The 19831-nt window shown below is 40.7% G+C and overlaps 1 protein-coding gene across 2 annotated transcripts in view; it reads right to left on the bottom strand.

Annotated features, from left to right (window-relative positions):
- The window catches only part of gabrr2a (gamma-aminobutyric acid type A receptor subunit rho2a), a 53640-nt gene that overhangs the window by 10616 nt on the left and 23193 nt on the right, over nt 1–19831 (bottom strand). For both annotated transcript variants that reach the window (XM_012854255.3, XM_021311553.2), the window contains 3 exons: nt 13783–13850; nt 13373–13596; nt 1516–1598 (listed from right to left, as the gene is read on the bottom strand). In XM_012854255.3, the coding sequence (XP_012709709.1) occupies nt 1516–1598; nt 13373–13596; nt 13783–13850 (375 nt within the window). The remainder of the gene's footprint in view (nt 1–1515; nt 1599–13372; nt 13597–13782; nt 13851–19831) is intronic.

Genomic DNA, 19831 nt, shown 5'->3' with positions numbered 1-19831 from the left:
TTTAGTTTCACTTTTATTCTTTAATAAATAATATCTGCTGGAAAATGATTATCTTTGTCTGATTTTAAAATTAGTTTGATGACCTGAAATATTTAGGTTTGATAAAAAAAGAAGCAAAAACAAGGGGGGGGGGGGGGGGTGAAACTTTTTCACATTATAGCAGGTGTTAACCTCCAGAGTCACCAAAGAGGTGTGTGTGTGTGCAACATGGGTGAAAAGTGCACCGCTTCAGAGAGCCAAACAAAGCTGTAGTGTCACACAGCTTTACGCCGTACAATGACAGTCATGGCACATTTTCATGATATTTGGAAACGCAGGTAGAAATGTCTATGAACAGATTTCTTCCTAATTGGAAGCCTCCAGACAGTAATGCGGGTTCTGTCGGCTCTTCTATATATAGCGATGAGAAGGATGCCAAAACTGCTGGAATTTGTGGGCGTTGTGTTGGTTGATGGGCCAAGAGCAAAATCCCCCAGTGCGGAGAAAACCCATCATTGCCTCCCTGAAGCCATAATCAGCGATGTGCCAAGAGGCAGGTGCTCAAATATTTCAAAAAGGGGCCATAAGGCACAAAATATGAGCGTAGTTGTTACAATAGACATCAGTGAGGATGTGCACACGCAGGGGTCTGTGCATGCACACATCCCCTGTGTGGTGAGGGTATTGCTTCAGAGCAGAAGGGTTTAGAGCAGCTCCCCTTGTTAGATCGTGGCAAAACGACATCGGATGAAAGTTAATTAATGGCCTCATTAGAAGGAATAAAGTATGATTTGGGTTGACTTTGACATTTTACCCAAAGCAAAACTTGTGTGAAACTTTAGGTTGGAAAAATAAAATTGGATAAGGTTTGCAAATAAAAGACTTTTGTTAAAGCAGCACTTTAGAGACCGGGCAATGTAGCATCTGCAGGGCCCCTACGTCTTCTACACCTGTGATGTCAAAACGAAACTAGTTTCTCCTTCCACAAACAAACCGTCTCCACCTCTCAATCATCTCCATCGTTTCGGCGGCAGCTAGCAGGTGAGCGATTCAAAGCTCAATGGTTTTATTATTTATGCCTCCACTAGCATTTCACCAAAATGCTTCTAGTAATTGTAATATACAAAAACAATGCCTTTATTGTGCAAAATGTGACTAATGTTTGATTTTTTTTGCAGGATTTGAGAGCGTGGAGTGGGAAATAATTATGTTAATTTCTCTTGTTTTTAATGGGGAGAACTGTTTCCACGTGCATATCTTAAAATGCAAATTTCCCTTTTCGAATAAATGAAGCTTTTTATTCAGAGGTTGTCTTGTTTTCACCTCATGGTCTTGGAAGACCTTGTTTTTTTATTTTTTTGGCCCCCCACTGAGTTTGACACAAAAGCCCCATAGCAGGTTTTTAACTGTCAGTTGTTGATCTTAAAATGAAGGACGTTCTCCCTCCGCAGCGGCATCCTCGCATCATCATTGCGTTCTGAATATTTCAGTCGTGTTTCATCCCCAGATAGACAGAAACTCAGCCTGTTTACTCACAGCTCTCCAGCTCCAGTGAGCAGGTCTGGGAGTCCAGAGGGAAGCGGCTGAAGTCCATGTTACAGGCAGCCGTCACAGTCACTCTGTTCGGACACAAAAACAAGGAGAAGAAGTCACTAAGAAACTTTGTCTTAGGATGCAAACTTCAGAATATATAGTTGTATTAAAAAACATATTCCCTTTGAAGTTATTTTATATATTTGGTCATATACCAGCTATACATTTCAAGTTTATTATGATAATATGTGATAATCCAGCATAAAGCGCACTGGTATTCAGTCCTCTGGAGCCAACACTTTGCAGAACCACCTTTTGCTGCAGCTGCAGGTCTTTTGCGGTATGTCTCTACCAGCATTGTACAGCTAAAGACTGAGATTTTTGCCCGTTCTTTCTTGCAAAACAGCTCAAACTCAGTTGAATAGAATGGCGAGTGTCTATGAAGTCAATTTCTAAGTCTTGCCACAGATTTCCAGTTCAGTTTTGGTCTGTACTGTGACTGGTCCATTTTAATGCATGAACACGTGTCGTTCTAAACCTTTTTATTGTAGCCGTTGCTGTTGTTCTTCTGTTGAAAGATGAACGTCGGCTTCAGTCTCAAACCTTTTTCATCCTCTTGCAGGTTCAGGGTCAGAGCGCCTTCTTCAGTGTCGGCTGTGTCCCCTACATGGTTTGTGGCAAACTGCAAACAGGACTACTTAAGTGTTTCTTTCAGCAATATCTTTATTACTAATGTTTCTTGCCACCCTCCCATAAAGACCATGGGTAGTATTCACAAAGAATCCATAACTAAAAGTAGCTCTTTGTGACGTCATTTTTGGGAAAATCCTTGAACTTGGGAAATTGGGACTATAGTCCCTAAAGGAGCTCTGAAAAAAAATGCCAGGAGTAGTGAAGAGGACTTCTAGCGAGCCTAATAGTGTTTTAATGGAAGGAGCGATGCTCCTCCGTCCAGTTCGGTTTTCTCAACCTTTATTCTCCATTTTATGTATGTCGTTTTGCCAAATACGACCGCTTTATACGAGCAGCCAATCACAGTAAAATGCTGTGAAAATCAATTTTCATTTTACAAAAAAGAGTTGTGAGAATAATAACTTGAAAACACCATTGAGAGGCAACAAATTCACAATTGCTTCACTTAAAAATTGTTGAAGTTTAATGAATTAGTAGGCTATAGTATTTTACAAACAACATTTAAAGCACAAAAAACACATTACCAATAAACATTCAAAAAATATTTAGAATAAGAGAAAGCAGTTCTAACTTAAAAGGAACTGAGATATTTAAAAAATAACTTAAGAGCTAAACTGACAGAGCGCTGTGTTTCTGTTAAATGAATCAGTTTATGGAATAATCTGAACAAAGAAGCCAAAGAATCAATCCATATTCACATTTAAAAGGACAATAAAAGCTGCTATGCTGACTGAATATGTCATTAATGCCTGATTATTAATAGTCATTTAAAATTTTATGTTCTATGAATATACAGAAAATCAACCTAGTTTTGGAGGACCGATATTTAATTTGATTATCATTTGTTTGTATTATGTATATTTTGATGCTTACTGTGTAGATGATTTTGTAATTTAAGTTCTTCGTAAATATAGTGCTTTAGGTAAAGGGGGCAGATACCATCAGATTCTTCTTCTTTCTGCTTCCCTTCATTCAGGACTTTAGAATATTTGTTTTTATTTTTAATAATTTTTTGAACACTTTGAATGAAATAAAAATGGTAAATAAAATAAAAAAATAAACCTGTGCTAGCCAATTGAATTGCAGCTGAGGACTGCACAATATCAGGCCGCATTATTATGATTATGATTATGATTATGAATATTATTATTATTATTATTATTATTATTATTATTATTATTATTATTATTATTATTATTATTATTATTATTATTAAAGGCAAATATTACTCTCCTTCTAATTCACAATTATGTGCAACTTTGGTTTGGCCTATCACAGACTGCTAGGATTTTATGTGATAAAATGTAGAAGTTTGTGTTTAAAACCTGACAAAATGTGAAAACATTCAACAGCTAAGAACACTGTTGCAAAGCACTGATGTCTACCAATTCCACAGAAACGGAAGAGACGAGAACAGATATAAAAATGACGCGAAACAAAGGCACAAATAACAGTTTTTATTAATATTTCATGGTCTTTTAATTCCTTGATGCAAAACTCCCATCGTCCCATAGGAGGCGCTTTGCCCGAGTCAATCGCCATGCAGCAGTTCCATCTCAGCTGGAGACAAGCTGAGTTAATAAAACTCTCAGCAGCAGCATTCAGGCAGAATGACGGTTAACGGACTCTCAGATGGAGTCCTGTGGCTCGTTCCTCTGAAGTTAAACCCTGACAGGGTGAAGTAAACATCGAGCAGATTTCCTCTGCAGACTGCAAACACACTAAGCTCAACACGTTGCCATTTATTGATCATTAACTCATCTGATTTCTGACGCCTGTCGGGACCCAATCCAGTCAGAGCGAAACTGGGACAGATTTGCCGATGCGCAGCGGGGAAACCGGAGGCCGTAAATGGATCAGAAACGGTGGAGACGAGGCGCCTCTGAGGCCCGGCCCGCTGGAGGAGCTGAAGCTGGAGTCGTGGAAACCATCCTCGTCTTCAGAGCTTCCCTCCGCAGCTCAGTTTCCCCCACAGATCAGTCAAACGCCTCAGCTCCTCGCAGGTCGTTCACCTGTGGATCCGTTCCCTTGGCAACTGTTATGATGGCAACTGAGAAGCTGAAAACTGACTCCTTTCTTCTGCTGAACTTGAAGCAGATGTCTGACTGAGTTATTGTCTGTAGAAACTTCAGCAAGCAGCCTAATGAGGGTCGTGGAGCAGATGCAGGACAGGAGATGGAAACTCCTAACAGAGTCTCCAAACAGATCAAGCAGGAGACGGATCAGTCAACCTCCATCGTTCTGCCCATTGAGGTCCGTCTGGGATAAGCACTGATGGTCTTCTCTACACTGCAACAAGGGAACTAAAAGTAAGTAAGAATTTCTTGAGATTACTATATTTTCCCTTGATTTGAAGAGCTAAATAAGACCATTTGCCAATGGCATGAGTATTTTTACCCCTAAAATAAGATAATTAGACATCCTGCACTTGAAATATGATGGAGATGAATTGTTCCTATTTTAAGTGCAAAAATCTTATTCCATTGGCATATTGTTTTATTTAGCTCCCCAAATCAAGGAAAAAATACACTGATTTCAAGAAAATTTCACTTACTTTTAGTTCCCTTTTTGCAGTGTAGATAAATTTATTAGACAGGCTTTTATTCTGAAAAGGCACCTCTTGGTGAACTGAAAATAATTTGCATGCTTACATAAAGTAGAACAATTTGTGCTTTTGCATTGTGTTCACACAACAGCTTCGTACAAAAAGCTGTTTATGACAAATATCTAGAATATATTTAGCAGCTACCCTTGTCCTGGGTCTTTCTGCATGTAGTTTGCATGTTCTCCCTGTGCATGCGTGGACTCTCCAGGTACTCCGGCTTCCTCCCACAGTCCAAAAACAAGACTGTTAGATTAATTGGCCTCTCTAAATTCTCCTTATAGGTGTGTGCTTGGATGGTGGTTTGTCCTGTCTGTCTCTGTGTTACCCTGCGATAGGCTGCCGACCTGTCCAGGGTGTACCCTGCCTCTCGCCCATTGACAGGTGGAGGTAGGCACCAGCACCCCTCATAACCCCACAAGGGATAAACATGTTAGAAAATGGATGGATGGATATTTAGCAGCTAGTCCAAAATAGCTTTTAGCATTCAGTGAGATGTGGAAGAAACAAACAGATCTTATGATGGCCTGTTTGATGACTGGGGCTTCTTTTTCTCACTTGGTAGGCTACAAAAAAAAAAAAATCTTTCACTACTGTGAAAGATTATTATATAATCTTTCACAGTAGTGAAAGATTATATAATTATTATAAAGATTAGGTATACATACATACTTGTATGTATACCTGCAGGCATTTCCTAGGCTATCACATCACATCCTATGTCGTTCGGGACGAAAAAAAAGGAAGTTATGTACCGTAACTTTGATAGGCAATGACAACAATTAAAACCATAAAACAACAGGAACTAAGGAAACCCTCTATAAAGGCACTTCTTTCAAAGTGACCATAAATGTTCAGACAGCAGTAAAAAGCGGTTGAGCTGAAACACCTCTCCACAGAAGTCTTCTGCCTTTATCTCTGTCTGAGATGAGTTTCTGTCCAGAAAAGTGTGAGTCCATGCAAGGCTTACTACTATGTGGAATACAGCTTCCCATTTCCTTTCTGGACGTTTTCCAGAAGACCCGCTGAATGAAAATACCACCAGCAGGGCTGCCTGAGGAGCTTTCTGCACACTGATTAGCTCAGGATTTCTGAATAATTTTACATTAGGATCTGCAGATACTGAAATATGTCTTCCTTGCTATTTCACACTGAGAAATGGTTGTTCATCCATGGAGAACTAGCACGTTTCTTAGAGAACATTGATGAACAAACAGCATCCTGAGGACTAAGGAACACAGCAGACGGGTCAGGGACTAGATTGTGGACAAACTCCCAAACTTTAAATATCTCAAAAGATCATACTGTGTGAATCCATCATTTAAAAATGTAAAGAGTAGGGCAGACCTACAAAGAGGTCCATACTAACTCTGGGGAAGCTATGTAGATTCATGGCACAGGAGTCTTGCTCTCCACAAACCTGGATTTGATGGAACTGTGAAAACAAAAAAACTTTTTTTTTAAAGAAAGACTTGGGAAGTCCTGTTTGCAGATTGCCCAAAACCACGGAGAGGATATACCAAACATGCCGTAAAAGATGCATCGGTCCGTTGAGATCATAACTGAACTTTTTTGCCATAAATCCAAAACACTATGAGAGGGCAAAAACTAGCACTGCCCATCACTCTGAACACACCGATCTCCATGGTGAAACATGGTGGTCGCAGCATCCTGATGGACAAAGTTAATAAAAATAAGACAATAATACCACTCTGCAAGGAAACATGCTCTAAAGCAGGGATGTCAAACTCATTTCTATACTGGCCACTTTGGCATCATGATGTCATTAAAAGAGTCGATTGCACATGTATAGATGATACTTTTGTTTTTGTAGTTTCATTTCAGTTCACATAAACAAAATTATAAATGCACAATTACTTATAAGTGGCATCCTTAGGCTCAGTTTGTATAGTTTATCTGTAAAATAAGTTGATAATGGGGTGAGTTACACTTTAAACGTATCAGTCTGCATCACTTTTTATCTTTTTGGACATTTCTGGGTTGTTTTAATGTGTTGTGGGAAAACTGACATCTAGTGACAGGATACTGTTACTACACAGGAAAAAAAATCAGCATTTGCTACAAGACACACTTTTAGTCACTTTATACAAGTTAAATGGAAATATGCCTACTTTATGACATTTTTGGCTCTTGAGGGCCGGATAAATTACGTTGATGGGCCTGATTCAGCCCCTGGGGTTTGACACGTACTCTAAAGGTTTGAATCTAGGCAGGAAAACTGTCCCTTCAGCAGGAAAATTACCCCAAACATACAGCCAGAACTACAATACGGATTATATTCAGTTTAAGAATGATCCATACATAACTCCAACAGGTTCATAGATGCTCTCTATCTAGTTAAAATGAGTTTAAGAGATTTTGACATGGAGAATGGAAAATGTTAGACTCGAATTTGCTATGGTGCTCGTGCCACGCCACAAAACACCTTGCAGCTGTAACTGCAGCAAATGGCGGCTCTACAATGTATGGACACATTGGGGCTAAATGCAAAAGCACGCCGCACTTTTAGATTTTGTTGTGGAGAAAAAAAAACTGTTAAATTCCGGGATCCCAAACTACAGTTTGTGGCTGTAAGATGACAAAATGTGGAAAAGTTGTTAGGGTGTGAATAGTTTTGCAAGGCAGTAATTTATTTTTTTTTCCTGTAATCTAATAAAAAGTCAGTGAATGAGTTGAGAAATGTTTTCCTTTTGTTCCTTGGTAAAGCTTTACAGATTATATGATTTGAAAAAAGTCCAACTCCCCTTAAAGAACCAAATACACAGTTTAAAACAGGAAGTTTTATGTTTTTTCTTGCTGCATTTTTATTTTTAGCTTTACGTCTCTGTCTCATTGGAAAATTCAAGCTTCTACTAAAGGCTTTAAATGTTTCCCTCTTCATGATAAACAAGCGTTTAAGAGGCAATTTTAGATGCACTTTGTGATGATGGTGTGTTTTTATCAATCCTTCTTTTCATTCAGCTAAGTGGGAAGTCCTCTGCAGCGACACTCTGGGTCCTCCTCCCCAAGGTTTTCACAGGTTAGAAGGGATATATTGTCCCTCCAGTCTGTTCAAGGACTCCTAACAGCGGAACGTGTTTTCAAAAGCAGAAAAGGAAGGCCTTTTGATCATGTGAAGTACCTCAGCTTACTCCTTACAATACGGAGAAGCAGCAGCTCCACTCCAAACTCCTCCAGATTACAGAGCTCCTCGACTCATCCTTCAGCCTTATTTTAGCCACGCGTCAGCAGAAGCTCGCTCAGTTTCTTGCATCTGGGATCTTCACTCATGATGTTGTTGCAAAAGCCTAGATGAGTGTTGGATCATAGACAAACCTGTAAATCTTTAAACTACCATCCCCCGAGCACACGGTACCGGTAGGTTTGAACTGCTCCTGCAGAGGCAAAGACTCGTTCGACCCGAACAAAGCATTAAAACTCTCATCTCATCCTGGGTGCTTCAGACTTCAGATCCAGCGGTGAACTCAGTCCGAAGACGCCAACCTCAATGGCATCGCATCGTCAGCATTATATGTACTCACCATCCACATTAAAAGCTCCACATGATCACGATCCCCAGGTATTAGGCGTTTTTTAGCATTTATCCTGTATGTTCTGGGGGTCAGGCAGTCTTCAGTTTTCACAGTTTTAGTGCTGTGTAGCCTTTATTTTTCCTCTTCTATCTTCTTCCTGTTAGATTTCTGTTCCTCCGTATCTGTCCTGCCATTATTCTCCCTCTCCCTCTTCTCCAGCTTCATCACTGTCACCTGTGTCCACTTATAAGCCGATCGACTCCACCCGGTCCTCCTGCTTTCCCCCTCCCTCTCTCCTCCCAGTATATAAGCGGTCCTAGTTCATGTCCATTTTGCTGGTTTCTACTGTGGAACCTGTCTGGTTGTTTCCCTGCCTGAGCTCCATGTCCTGTCTCCCCGATGTTACTGTTGCTGTAGATTATTTTTCCAGTTTTATTAAACATCACATTAATCTCTACTACGCTCTGCATTTATAGGTCCTCCTTCCTACAAGACACGACACGTTCCTTCTTTGTGGCAAAGATTTGACAGGGTTCTTGACACGTGCCTCGGAGATTTAAGTCCATGCTAACGTGAAAACATCACACTTGTTGCCTGCGCATCCATGATGTGACTCTCCAGTTCAACCGCATCCCAAAGCTGCGCTGTTGGGTTGAATTAGGGCGAATGTGGACACCAGGGAACTCAAGAAACCTGTTTGAGATGATTTAAGCCTTGTCACATGCTGAATTATCCAGAATGTGGTCACAAAGGGGTGGGCCTGGTCAGGAACAATACTCAGGTAGATTGTGGCATTTAAACGATGCTAAATTAGTATTAAAGGGCAAGAAAAGGTTCCCTACACCAGCGGTTTCCTATTCTCATTCTCGAGACCCTACATGTCTTAGATGAGCCTCTGCTCCAGCACACCCGAAACAAATGATTGCATTACTTCCCCAGCAGCCATTAAGGGCTGCAGGGACCTCCTCATTGTCATTTTATCTATGAAAGGCGTGTGGAGGCAGGGAAACACCTAAAACACGCAGGACAGTGAACTTAAAACTGTAAACCACTGTCCTATAGCGTTACACCACCACCATCAGCCTGAAGCAGCCAAGGTAGGATGAGTCAATGCTTTAATACCATTTACAACAAATTCTGACCTTACCATGTAAATGTTCCTGCTGAAATCAGGAGTGGCTTTCATTCAGACGATATTTTGCATGTCGTGGTTGTAACTAATGGTTAATTATGCATGTCTGCTCTTTCTGAAACACTCTGGCCAGCGAGTTTGCCGCCTAGGTTCAAAATCTCTTCAAACCCCCTCCTGCGATGCTAATTTTGAGCTGCAGCAGGTCATCTTCCAAGCCTAAAACGCCTAAATGCAGTTGCTGCCATGTGTTTGGCCGATTTGCCAAACGAGCAATTCAAAGGGCGTACCTATGAGAAAGTAACCAGCGACTGCATACCCGTGGGATCCCACAGCAAAAGAAGCATTGTTTCCTCCACACATCGAAAGCAAACAGCTCAATTCCTCCACAGAGAAGATTGGTTTCCATGTGTAAAAAACCACGCATGCACCAGAAACCACAGCTCTGATGATTTATACATGAGCTCATAGTATGTACTGTCTATGAGCGCCGCTGGAGCGCGTTAATGCTAACATCCACAGCTCGTTAAAAACCTGATGGGAGAATCTGAAGCTGTAACTCCTCACACGTCTGAGCCTCGACGTGACTCGCCTCCTCGCCTGCAGATGTTTCATGCCGGTGAAATATTAAACAGGGGCTTTGTTTGCTGTTGACGTTCAGAGTAAACGGGTAACATTTTCAGGGCTGCAGCTCATCTCTGATAGTTTAGTTTGAAAATTTTTGAAATAAAACCTGTTTTGTTGTGACATCTGTCATGTTTTTTTTTCATTCATTAAATTTGGAAATAATAAATGCTGCGGTCCTGATTCATGTGGGTGGATACAGTTACACACACACACACACACACACACACACACACACACACACACACACACACACACACACACACACACACACACACAAAAAAACACCCACAGCTGCTCTCAGGTCTGAAATGTTCAATCAGAGTAGAGGAGGCAGATGTTGGCTTCAGCGAGTTCACCAGCTGAAGAGAAATCTTCTGCTCTCCCTCAGCTCAGATTTATAAGAAATGTTACAGTTCGCTTCTGCAACAAGTTCCGAGTGAATAAGTAGGTTTTAATCATGTCGCAGCGCTTCGTTCTGCTCCTATCTCCTGATTATTTAATGATTTTCTTTTTTAGAAAGCTAAGACTGAGAGACAGCTCATGCAGAAACATCTTCTGATGACACCTAATGATAAGAACCAGAACATATCAAATATGAATAAATAAGATGTGAAGTGTTACAGAGCATTAACAGCTTAGTCTGATTTTTGCTTCTTTAAGAAAACATGAAATCTGGATGTTAACGGATTAAATTCTTCTCCATTCGATCTGTAACTGTCTCTGTGGTTTGAACCCATTTACACTGGATAAAAACTGTGATGCAGGCCAAACAGGGAAGGTCTCTGCAGGATCTTGTCATCATTTGCAATACAGTAATTGGTGGTACGAGGCCTTTAGACTGACACTACATTTTTGCTGCAAAGTCTGGAAGACTTCCATGGTGGTAATGTAGCCACCATCCAGCTGAAAAAGCAGAGCAGCATCATGATTGCCTTAAAATCAGAGGTTTTCCCAGTTTGCTGCTATCCAGGATCATCATGATGGATTATCTGGGTCATGAAGGCGTAACGGAGGTCGACATCTAGCAGCCAGTTGTATGGGAAATCTGTAATTAAATGTTCCTAGCTGAAAAAAATTGTATTAAAAGCTTTTATAACTTTTGAAGATTTTAAACTATCATCGTCACATTTAATTTTACTAATGACGGATTCTTTATTCTAACAAAATGAAGTTTACGTTGAACATTTAGAAAGATTGTTGTCAAAGTTGGGGACGTGCTGCCACGAAGCGTCGTGACCAAAACTGTGGGATCTAGAAATGTTTTCCTGAAATCAGAGAAAGAGAAACTATAAGAGCATAATTTATGTTGAGGAACAACTGGATGCTCCTTAAAGTTAATTAATTCGTCCTCAATTTGTGCCTGACATGGCCTAATCCAGTGCAAAATATTATATAAAGTACATTACACAAACACAACACTATCCTAAATTATTATGCTAAATTAATAACGTTAATGTTAGTGATGCTTTTCAAGTCCAATTGTTTTGGGCTGGCCCTAAGTGAAGTGGATTCTGGGAAAATATTTTTAAAACAGTGCAGTGTTTTAACCCACTGTCAGGTTATTTTTGGCATCCCTCCTTAAACAAACCTTTCTGGTTCTCTGAAACAACCGGCTTCCGTTACCCTATTGGCTTGAAGACTCGTTTTACTTAACCTTCCTCCCACAACCGCTGGGCAAAGGAAGTTCTTCATAACCTGAAGCTGTAAAAGCTCAGATTCACACTTAAAGGCTCTAGTTGAAAGTTCAGAAAAACCTGGACTCCATTTCTATCTTTCCTAGAGACCATCACTTTGCTCCTTGACACAGAGGCAAATTAGACTCTTCAGCTGAATTTTTATTTTTATTTAATTTTATTTTTCTCCCCCAGTGTACGTATGTGTGGGTAGGTGAGTGTATATCTGTGTTCCTTGTGTAGCTGCAGGACTTGATCTCTGTCTAGTGTTGGTCTTGTGCTTGGACCTAAACAAGGGTGAGTTCAAGGAATGAGAGAAACTGGTATACAAGGTATTGTAATTATTGGGTCTTTGTTTCCACTAAATTAGCTGTAAATTAATATCAGGCTGTCAAAAAATTGAATAAAACACTGGAATACAGTAATACATTTATGCTGTAAATATTAGAAGCAATAAAAGATAAAAGCACTATATTGGCTGTTGATGCTGTTACTATACCCCTTTTTTTAATTGAATTATCAATGGTCTGGGTCACAAGTGTTTTTTCACTGTTGTTTTATAGATCAGAAGTTGTAAAGTTTGGGTATCAACTCAGACTACAAAGCCCTGAACACAATTGCCAAACTATGGTAACAAAGCAAATTTACAGAGCTGGATGACATTATGTGCAGAAAAAGAGATTATTGAAGGGATTTTCCTTCTTAAATATTTATTTTTTCATAGTGAACCATTTCGGAGCATTTGGCAGAAACTAAGGTCCAATGTTTTTTTATTCCTGCAGCTAAATAGTACAATTTTACAGCTATTTTGCAATAACAACAACGATCTAACAGAAATTATTAATTCCCTCAGAACGAATCTGTAATATGTATTTTTTTTATTTACTTTAAACCAAAATTTTCCTCTACCTTGATAATAAACAGCAAAAAAAGTCTTCAGTTTGAAGCATCAACAGAAAAACGGCAAGAAATGATGAAATATCCCGACATGAAGTAAACTGCAAAAGGTGTGGTACAGACATTAAATGTTTTATATCAAACAACTGCAGAAGAACTTGAATTTAAAATACTCCACAGCCCGAAAGCAATAAACTAGTTTTGAAATGATGTTGGCTGTAATATAAGAAGCAATTATTCATGCAGGACAAAGGTGATATTTCTGCTTGGGGAGAGAGTATCAGGTTGTGTGGTTGGTCAAGGCTGTGACACAAACACACTAGCAGCAAAATAACAGACATCTAAAATGATTGTGAGTTTGATTTTCTTTTTTTCATCTGATCAAGTAAAAATCTGAATTTGTCTTAAAGAGAAGCCTTACCTCATAAAAACTAATATAATACCAAACCTTTATTTATTTATTTATTTTACCTCTGACAATGAAGGCAGGAACACTTATAAACGAGAGAAGTTGAATAGTTAAAACAACTGTTTTACAATATAAAATATACGAGCAAATTATGGTGTGTAAAATAAAGCCCTCTATAGATGCCGACGTATAAAATTATTTAGCTTTTGTCTGATAGAACTAGTTCTAAAAGAAGCTGGACTTCTCCAAACGTTGAGCCGATCCACTGCCTGGCCTCTGAAGGAAGAAATCACTGACCTCAGACTGTAGAGGACGTGTCCGTCAGGAAAGACCCGCAGCATGATGTTGTCCGTCGTCGTATCGTGGATGAAGGACCTCTTGGAGTGGACGAAGAAGACGTCAGGCACCCAGATCTTCTTCACCAGGCGGCCATCGAAGGTCATGCTCTTGTTGGTGCTGCTGGAGAAGGACAGACGCTCGTCCTTCCAGTAGTGTCTGAGGTACAGCGTCATGGTGAAGTCCTGGTGGGATGACAGAGTCGACATGAGGGACCGTGGTGGAGATCAAGGACTCATGACTCAAACGGTCCTGAAGTTCTAACTTCTTCTCTCATCAGTCTGTTATTCAAGCACCAGAAATCCATCAAACATCCAGAGACATTCCTGATAATCTGGGAAAAAAACTGTTGAGGATTAAAGTTGTCCTACCATGTCGACTTCTGAGATGCTGTCTAAGCTCTCCACCTGAACGTCCACGCCCACAGGAATCGCAGGACCTACCGAGGACAAAAGATCACAATGTAATTCAACCGTTTACATAAAAAAATATCCTAACTAATGGGATTCAAACCGCTGTGACAACCAAGAGGATGGTGTCAATTTGGCACATGTACTGATGAAACACTTATTGGAAAACATTTTTCTTCTTATTTCCACTCTGTTGTTCTGCTTTGGTAGCCAATGGTGTGAGCGCTGGCTGACCGGGTTTATATTAGGTTAAAAAAGCTAAAAGTTGCAGCTTCACTCATATTAACCAACTTTAGGGTTCAATTCCTCAATGTGATTGTGTCAAAGGGATCAATGAAAAAGATGCAGCTTCTGGATGTTGTGTGTGTTGTTGCTTTTGAGTGTTGCACCAGATCACGTTGACACAGAACTACATGACCACTCAGTAAGAGTGGCGTCTACCATCAGCAAGATCAAACCGGTACCTGAGGTCTTTTGCTCATTTACCTGTTGGATTGTTTAATTATTCTACAGGAATTGTGCTTGTCCTAATGTAATCTTGTAAACGTGTTTCTTTTTGGATTTTTTATCACTTTTGGGTGTTCTTGCTACTGTTCTTGTTGTGTATACACTTTATGGACTCCGCTGCAAATGAATTGCCCCTTGGGGAAAAATAAAGGATTTCAATTCAATTCAGTACAGAAATCCTGTTTATTATGAAGCTGCTAAACTGCTGAATATACCATATATAGGAGGGGTCACCAACCTTATTGAAACTGAGAGCTACTTCGTTCGACTGTTGTGTCGTACGAAGGGCTACCAGTACTGATCTTTGAACTACAAGAGTCAGAGTTCACCTTAATGTAAAATAAACCTATTTCTCATGCTTTGTTATAGATGTTGTCATATTTAAATTTATATAAAAGCACATGTGAATAAACAGGAAGGCTAATGGAATAAGTAAGTAATTAGATGTAGCTCATTGGTGGATTGTCCATTTTTTAAAACAGGCTCGTGGTCTTCGAGGGCTAATTGGTGCCCATGGGCACCGTGTTGGTGACTCCTGATTTATAGCATTATTTATTGCACGGTAAAGCTGAAAGTGATGTGGGAGGCACAGAAACCTCCAGTATTTGTAGAAAAATTCTGCAGGTTCTGACAACTTAAATGATAATTGACTGAACTTTTTTTTACAATTTTTAGTCATGGGACTGCTGAAAGAACTTTTGCTCTACGAGTTACATTTTCCCCTTTGCAACGGGTAGATAACTTTCAGGGCAATGTACTACCCAGGAACACTTGTTGGCATGTTGTGGAAGCAGGAATTCAACCCAAAACCATGCTATTGTCAGCACTCCTCCCGAGTCCCACCAAGTGATATTCAACCCAAGTCACCTCAGGTCAAGGAAACATCCTTGTGCCAATGGTGCTGTGATAGGATCGTCGCCAGTAAAGTACCACAAAACCAATATTTTGTAGGTTCAAAGAACTTAGTAGCATCACGAATGACTTTAAATATAAATACATTTGCTAAATTTTCAAAACACGGTACAAAACAAGTTATTTGATGAATAATTGTTGTGTTTTACATGCAATGAGTTTTAATCCAATACTCATCCCAATTAGTGGCAGTTACCAATTTGTTTCTGGCGTAAACAACACCAGATCTCCATCTGATTACCTCTGTTGGGTCAGGACTGTTTAGCCAAAGCAGAAGTGCATCAGCGGTCACCATGATAAGTGCTGTCCGAATAGTGCAGCCAGTAAGGAAGGAGGTAGGAAAAGGAGCCTGTATGCTTCCTCCCATGGCTCCTTTAGCATAGGAACCTCGTGATGTTCCTTACCGGCACTAAGGAGCTATAAGGCATCCCACAATCCTTTGCATGACCTGACGTATAAGCACAGCCCACCTCACAGTAATTGACAAAAATGTCTTGAGAGAAGAGAGCACGCACTTTGTAGTTCATTTTCAAAAGGCTGTAGCCCCAGATTTGACTAGAATCATCCATGTGCGTTTCAGTTGCGTAATGACGTCGGAGTTAAGGCTGTCCGAAATTGGCACAGAGGTCCAAAGCTCCTTTGCTACACAAGATAGAGTTCTTACTGTTGACTCCGTGAAAGGTCAAGGAACAGGAGTTAGGAGCTGTAATTAGAACATTTTGGATGCAACCAGCCGCCTTGTCCTAGAACAACAAAGTTTTCAATGAATTTAACCATTTGGCAAGACTGTTCCCTGTTACCAAGACCTGGTCAGAAAAGTAGGAGATGGGGACTGTATTTCATTCATTGCAACAAACAACAATGTGATAAGTGACTTGAGAATGTCTTTACAGAACAGGGATATTAAAAAGAGACTCCTACTGAGTGTAGGAGGTTAAATATTGTCTGAGACTTTTAAGACTTGTGTTGATCCCCAGACGTCTTAGGGCTTTTTTTTAACAGACACAGAGGTTATAAAACACTGGGAAAAAGCAGGTTAAGCACTGCAGACATGTCGTTTAGGTGATTTAACCGCCTTATACTCCTGCTCAAGCTCTCCCACAGATTTTATTTAGAAAGTCTCAGAGGATCATTCACAGCAGGTTCCGGATATCCTGGCGTATCTGAAACCGTAGATTACCAAATGAACAATGAGCGTAAGAAGGCCGGTCCTTCAAACAATGAGAAACATCCAGTCTGATTACAGCTGAACGTAAATCTCCCTCAGACAGACTGCATGTTGCGCTGCAGCCAGTTTCTGGGTCTCCGTCTCATTTTTCCGTCTGCTCCGGAGTTTGCGGGGTGACAGCTGTGGGATGGTGGAACAGATTGGTGCTAATCTGAGCTGTAAACAGAGCGAACCGCCTCCAGCTTTAATCTGCAGCCACTGGGCCTGGCATGCAGCCTGGCAGAGCTGCGATCAGCCACACCAGCTGAAGATGACACTCTCTGCAAAAAACAGACCTCTGCGGATTGTCTCTGGATGTAGAAGAGCCGTCGACATCCAGCGCTGAGAAAAACTGTTTCAGCTGCACAAACAGGAGAGGACAGAAGAAGCTGATTGTAGAGTTTTACAACCTAGTTGAAGAGCTCTCCCGTCAGCTATTAGCTCAAACTCTCAAGTTATTCTTCACGCTGAACCGTCGTAATCTAAACTGAAATAATCACGGCACGATTGTTTTATTTGGTGTTCCTGGTTCCCGATCGTGTAATTAAATCTTCACCGAGTTCAGGCTGTAGATGCAGCTGTCTCACATTCCCTCGCATCATTTCTGAGATGAGCCTCCGACAGCACACAAAAATAGGAGGGAGGGAATTTGTGCGTTTCAGCGATGCATTCACGGCCCTCTAACCTTTTTATGAAGACTAAGAGATTAGAAAGTGCTCAGTGGCCGAGCTCCCACTGGGACTGCGGCTGACGGCTCCGCTGAGTGTTTCTGAATAAAATGAAAGCAGGAAATTAGAGAACCGGTGATGGGGTGGTCACAGTTTAGAGAATGAACCGACTGTCAGCCAAACAAACTGAGTCACAGCTAATAAATGACTCAACAACTGCATAGTTTTAGGTTAAATATCATAGAAAAGCTGCAGTGTCTCCGTTCACGGCTCAGCTGCCGAGTTCGACCCAATGCAGGCGAGTTTTATTGCTTTTTTACTGTTTAAAATGGGGTCAGGGTAAAGTTTTAAAAACCAAGAGGTTTTCAAGAGTCAGAAAACGTGAAATGTATTATACTTGCGGACTCGACGACAAGAGAATCCAAATTCAGGACCAGGAGACATAGAGAGGTTCTTTAATGAGAGTGGTTTGATGCACAACCTAAGAAGCAGCAGAATCTGAGCAGAGATTAACCCTTAGGGACACACTCTGTACTTCCACTAAGCTTTCCCTTCAGCCATGATCCTATTGCTGTTCTCCAGTACCACCGTTGCTTTTCCAGCTGCTGTTGGTCTCCCAACCTCCTAGCCCCAGAGGGGGAGAGGTATCTCCTCTCCTCATTTTCACTCTTAAACGCCTTCACTTGCCACCACTCATTCGTTTTTGCCAGCCTGCGGACGCCATGTTGGTCATTCGACTCACCAGGTGTTCCCTATTTATTGATAACTGGCAGAGAGAACTGAAAACTTACATTTCAAATTAAACTTTCAAATATTCAAAGTAAGCTTCTGGGTATGTAACATAGCATGGTGAGTTGTTGCTGAGTATTTTAAAAAACAGCTTATCTACGGGGATTTTAACTCACAACCAAGCTGACTATGGCTACGTTCACACTACAAGTCTTTTTGGGTCGTTTTGCTGAAATCTGATTTGTATTCCTTTTTTCATTAGGGGATTCATACTACTATTAAATGCAACCTTAAAGACCACAAACAGAAAACAGAGGGAGACGTCACAGAGCAGCATGGTGAATATTGTTTCTAGAAGTGTTCAATAAAGTTTTGTCAAAAACAATATTTAGAAAAATGCAGATACCGGCCGGCATCTCTCCTTGTTATTATTAGAGCGCTATTGAGCAAGGGGAGCAGATAATATTAAGACCAAATTATAGCGAGACAAAGTAAGGTAAGAAGAAAGCAGCACAGCTATTAACAATTGTCTTTTAAGGAGAGATAGCTGCTACTGCTGTGTGGATGTGTGGTTGGAGTCAGGAGAGTGACGTAAAAGACGGAGAAAATGAGACACGACCGTTCAGACAGCGAATGCTTTGAAAAACTTCTGATATGTATCAGAATATGGGCAAAAAGATTGGATTTGGGTTGTATTTCCTATTCCAATATCATGTATATCTGGATAATGCACTATTGGAGTGTTGGCCAAGTGGTTAGAGCAGTGCGCTTGCGCTCTGAGAAGGATGTAAGTACCCGGTTCAATCCCAACTCACTGCACTCTGGGTCTCTGAGCAAGACCCTTAACCCCCAATTGCTCCCCAGGCGCCACACAGTGGCAGCCCACTGCTCCCCAAGGGGATGGGTTAAGATGCAGAAGTGAATTTCTCCATTGTGAGACCAACATGTTGAATTTATTTATTTTATTTATATCAAAACTCAAAGCACATTAAAGTGGTTTCTCTAACAGGAAAATGAGTTCACTGTACTCCGATGAGCTCCACAGTCGTGGGTCTCAATCCAATGCAGCACCTTTGGGGTGTGGTGGAACGGAGGATACACATCATGGATGTGCAGCCGACAGATCTGACGTTGTCATGTCAATATGGACCAAATTCTTTGAGGAACTTTACAACGCCTTTCTTGAATTTATGCAATAAAGAATAAAAGCAGTTGTGAAACAACCTGGCGTACCTAAAAAATTGGCTGCTGATCAGGGAACAAGGACCTGATGTAGGTTTGAAGGAGAAACTGAGGACAACAAAACTACATGATCAGATTTCAACACAATCTGGACATGTTCACAGCTTTCCAGCTGCACTCTGTGACAACGATAAAAGTTCCAGGAACAGCAGACATTCTTTTAATTTCAACCCCATTTAAAATATGAACATACCGATGAATGTTTCGGGGGGGTTTTAAGCAATAGAAAAGGAGCTTTAATGACGTGCAGAACACATTTGATGGATCAATAACGAGCGCATACGATGCGTTCCATTAATCCGACGAGTCACGACTCAGGTCTGGGAATGACGTCACTCCCACCCTAGCTGTGTTCCAGCCGCCTGCTGTAAAACAAGCAGGACTCGATGTGCACAGGCATCTTTCTCTGCATTGGCTTGTGTTTTTTTTTTTCTTTAATGGTTGCTGGCACGCTAAAACAAAAAGGTTTCCACAAACAACTTAACCTTGCGCTCAAGGACCAAAACAGCAGCCAAGGATTAGCACAACTATTAGCACAAATAAAGCATTACATGTGTTTCAAGACAATTAACACATTTATCTACATCAAGCACATAAAATATCCCTGTTTCTTCCTTTGCTTTTCAAACGACCATTTCTATGGACCGTCCTAAGCTAAGGGCTTAGTTTAAGGCTAACCAGTGTTGTTTAAGCATTATGATTAAAGACAGAAAGGTCCTGAAGGCGATGGCAGAGGGAGACCTGA

The sequence above is a fragment of the Fundulus heteroclitus genome, chromosome 19 (genome assembly GCF_011125445.2).
Source record: "Fundulus heteroclitus isolate FHET01 chromosome 19, MU-UCD_Fhet_4.1, whole genome shotgun sequence".
Lineage (NCBI taxonomy): Eukaryota > Metazoa > Chordata > Actinopteri > Cyprinodontiformes > Fundulidae > Fundulus > Fundulus heteroclitus.
Note: the sequence above shows the minus strand (reverse complement) of the source record. Positions and strands in the feature narration are given on the sequence as shown.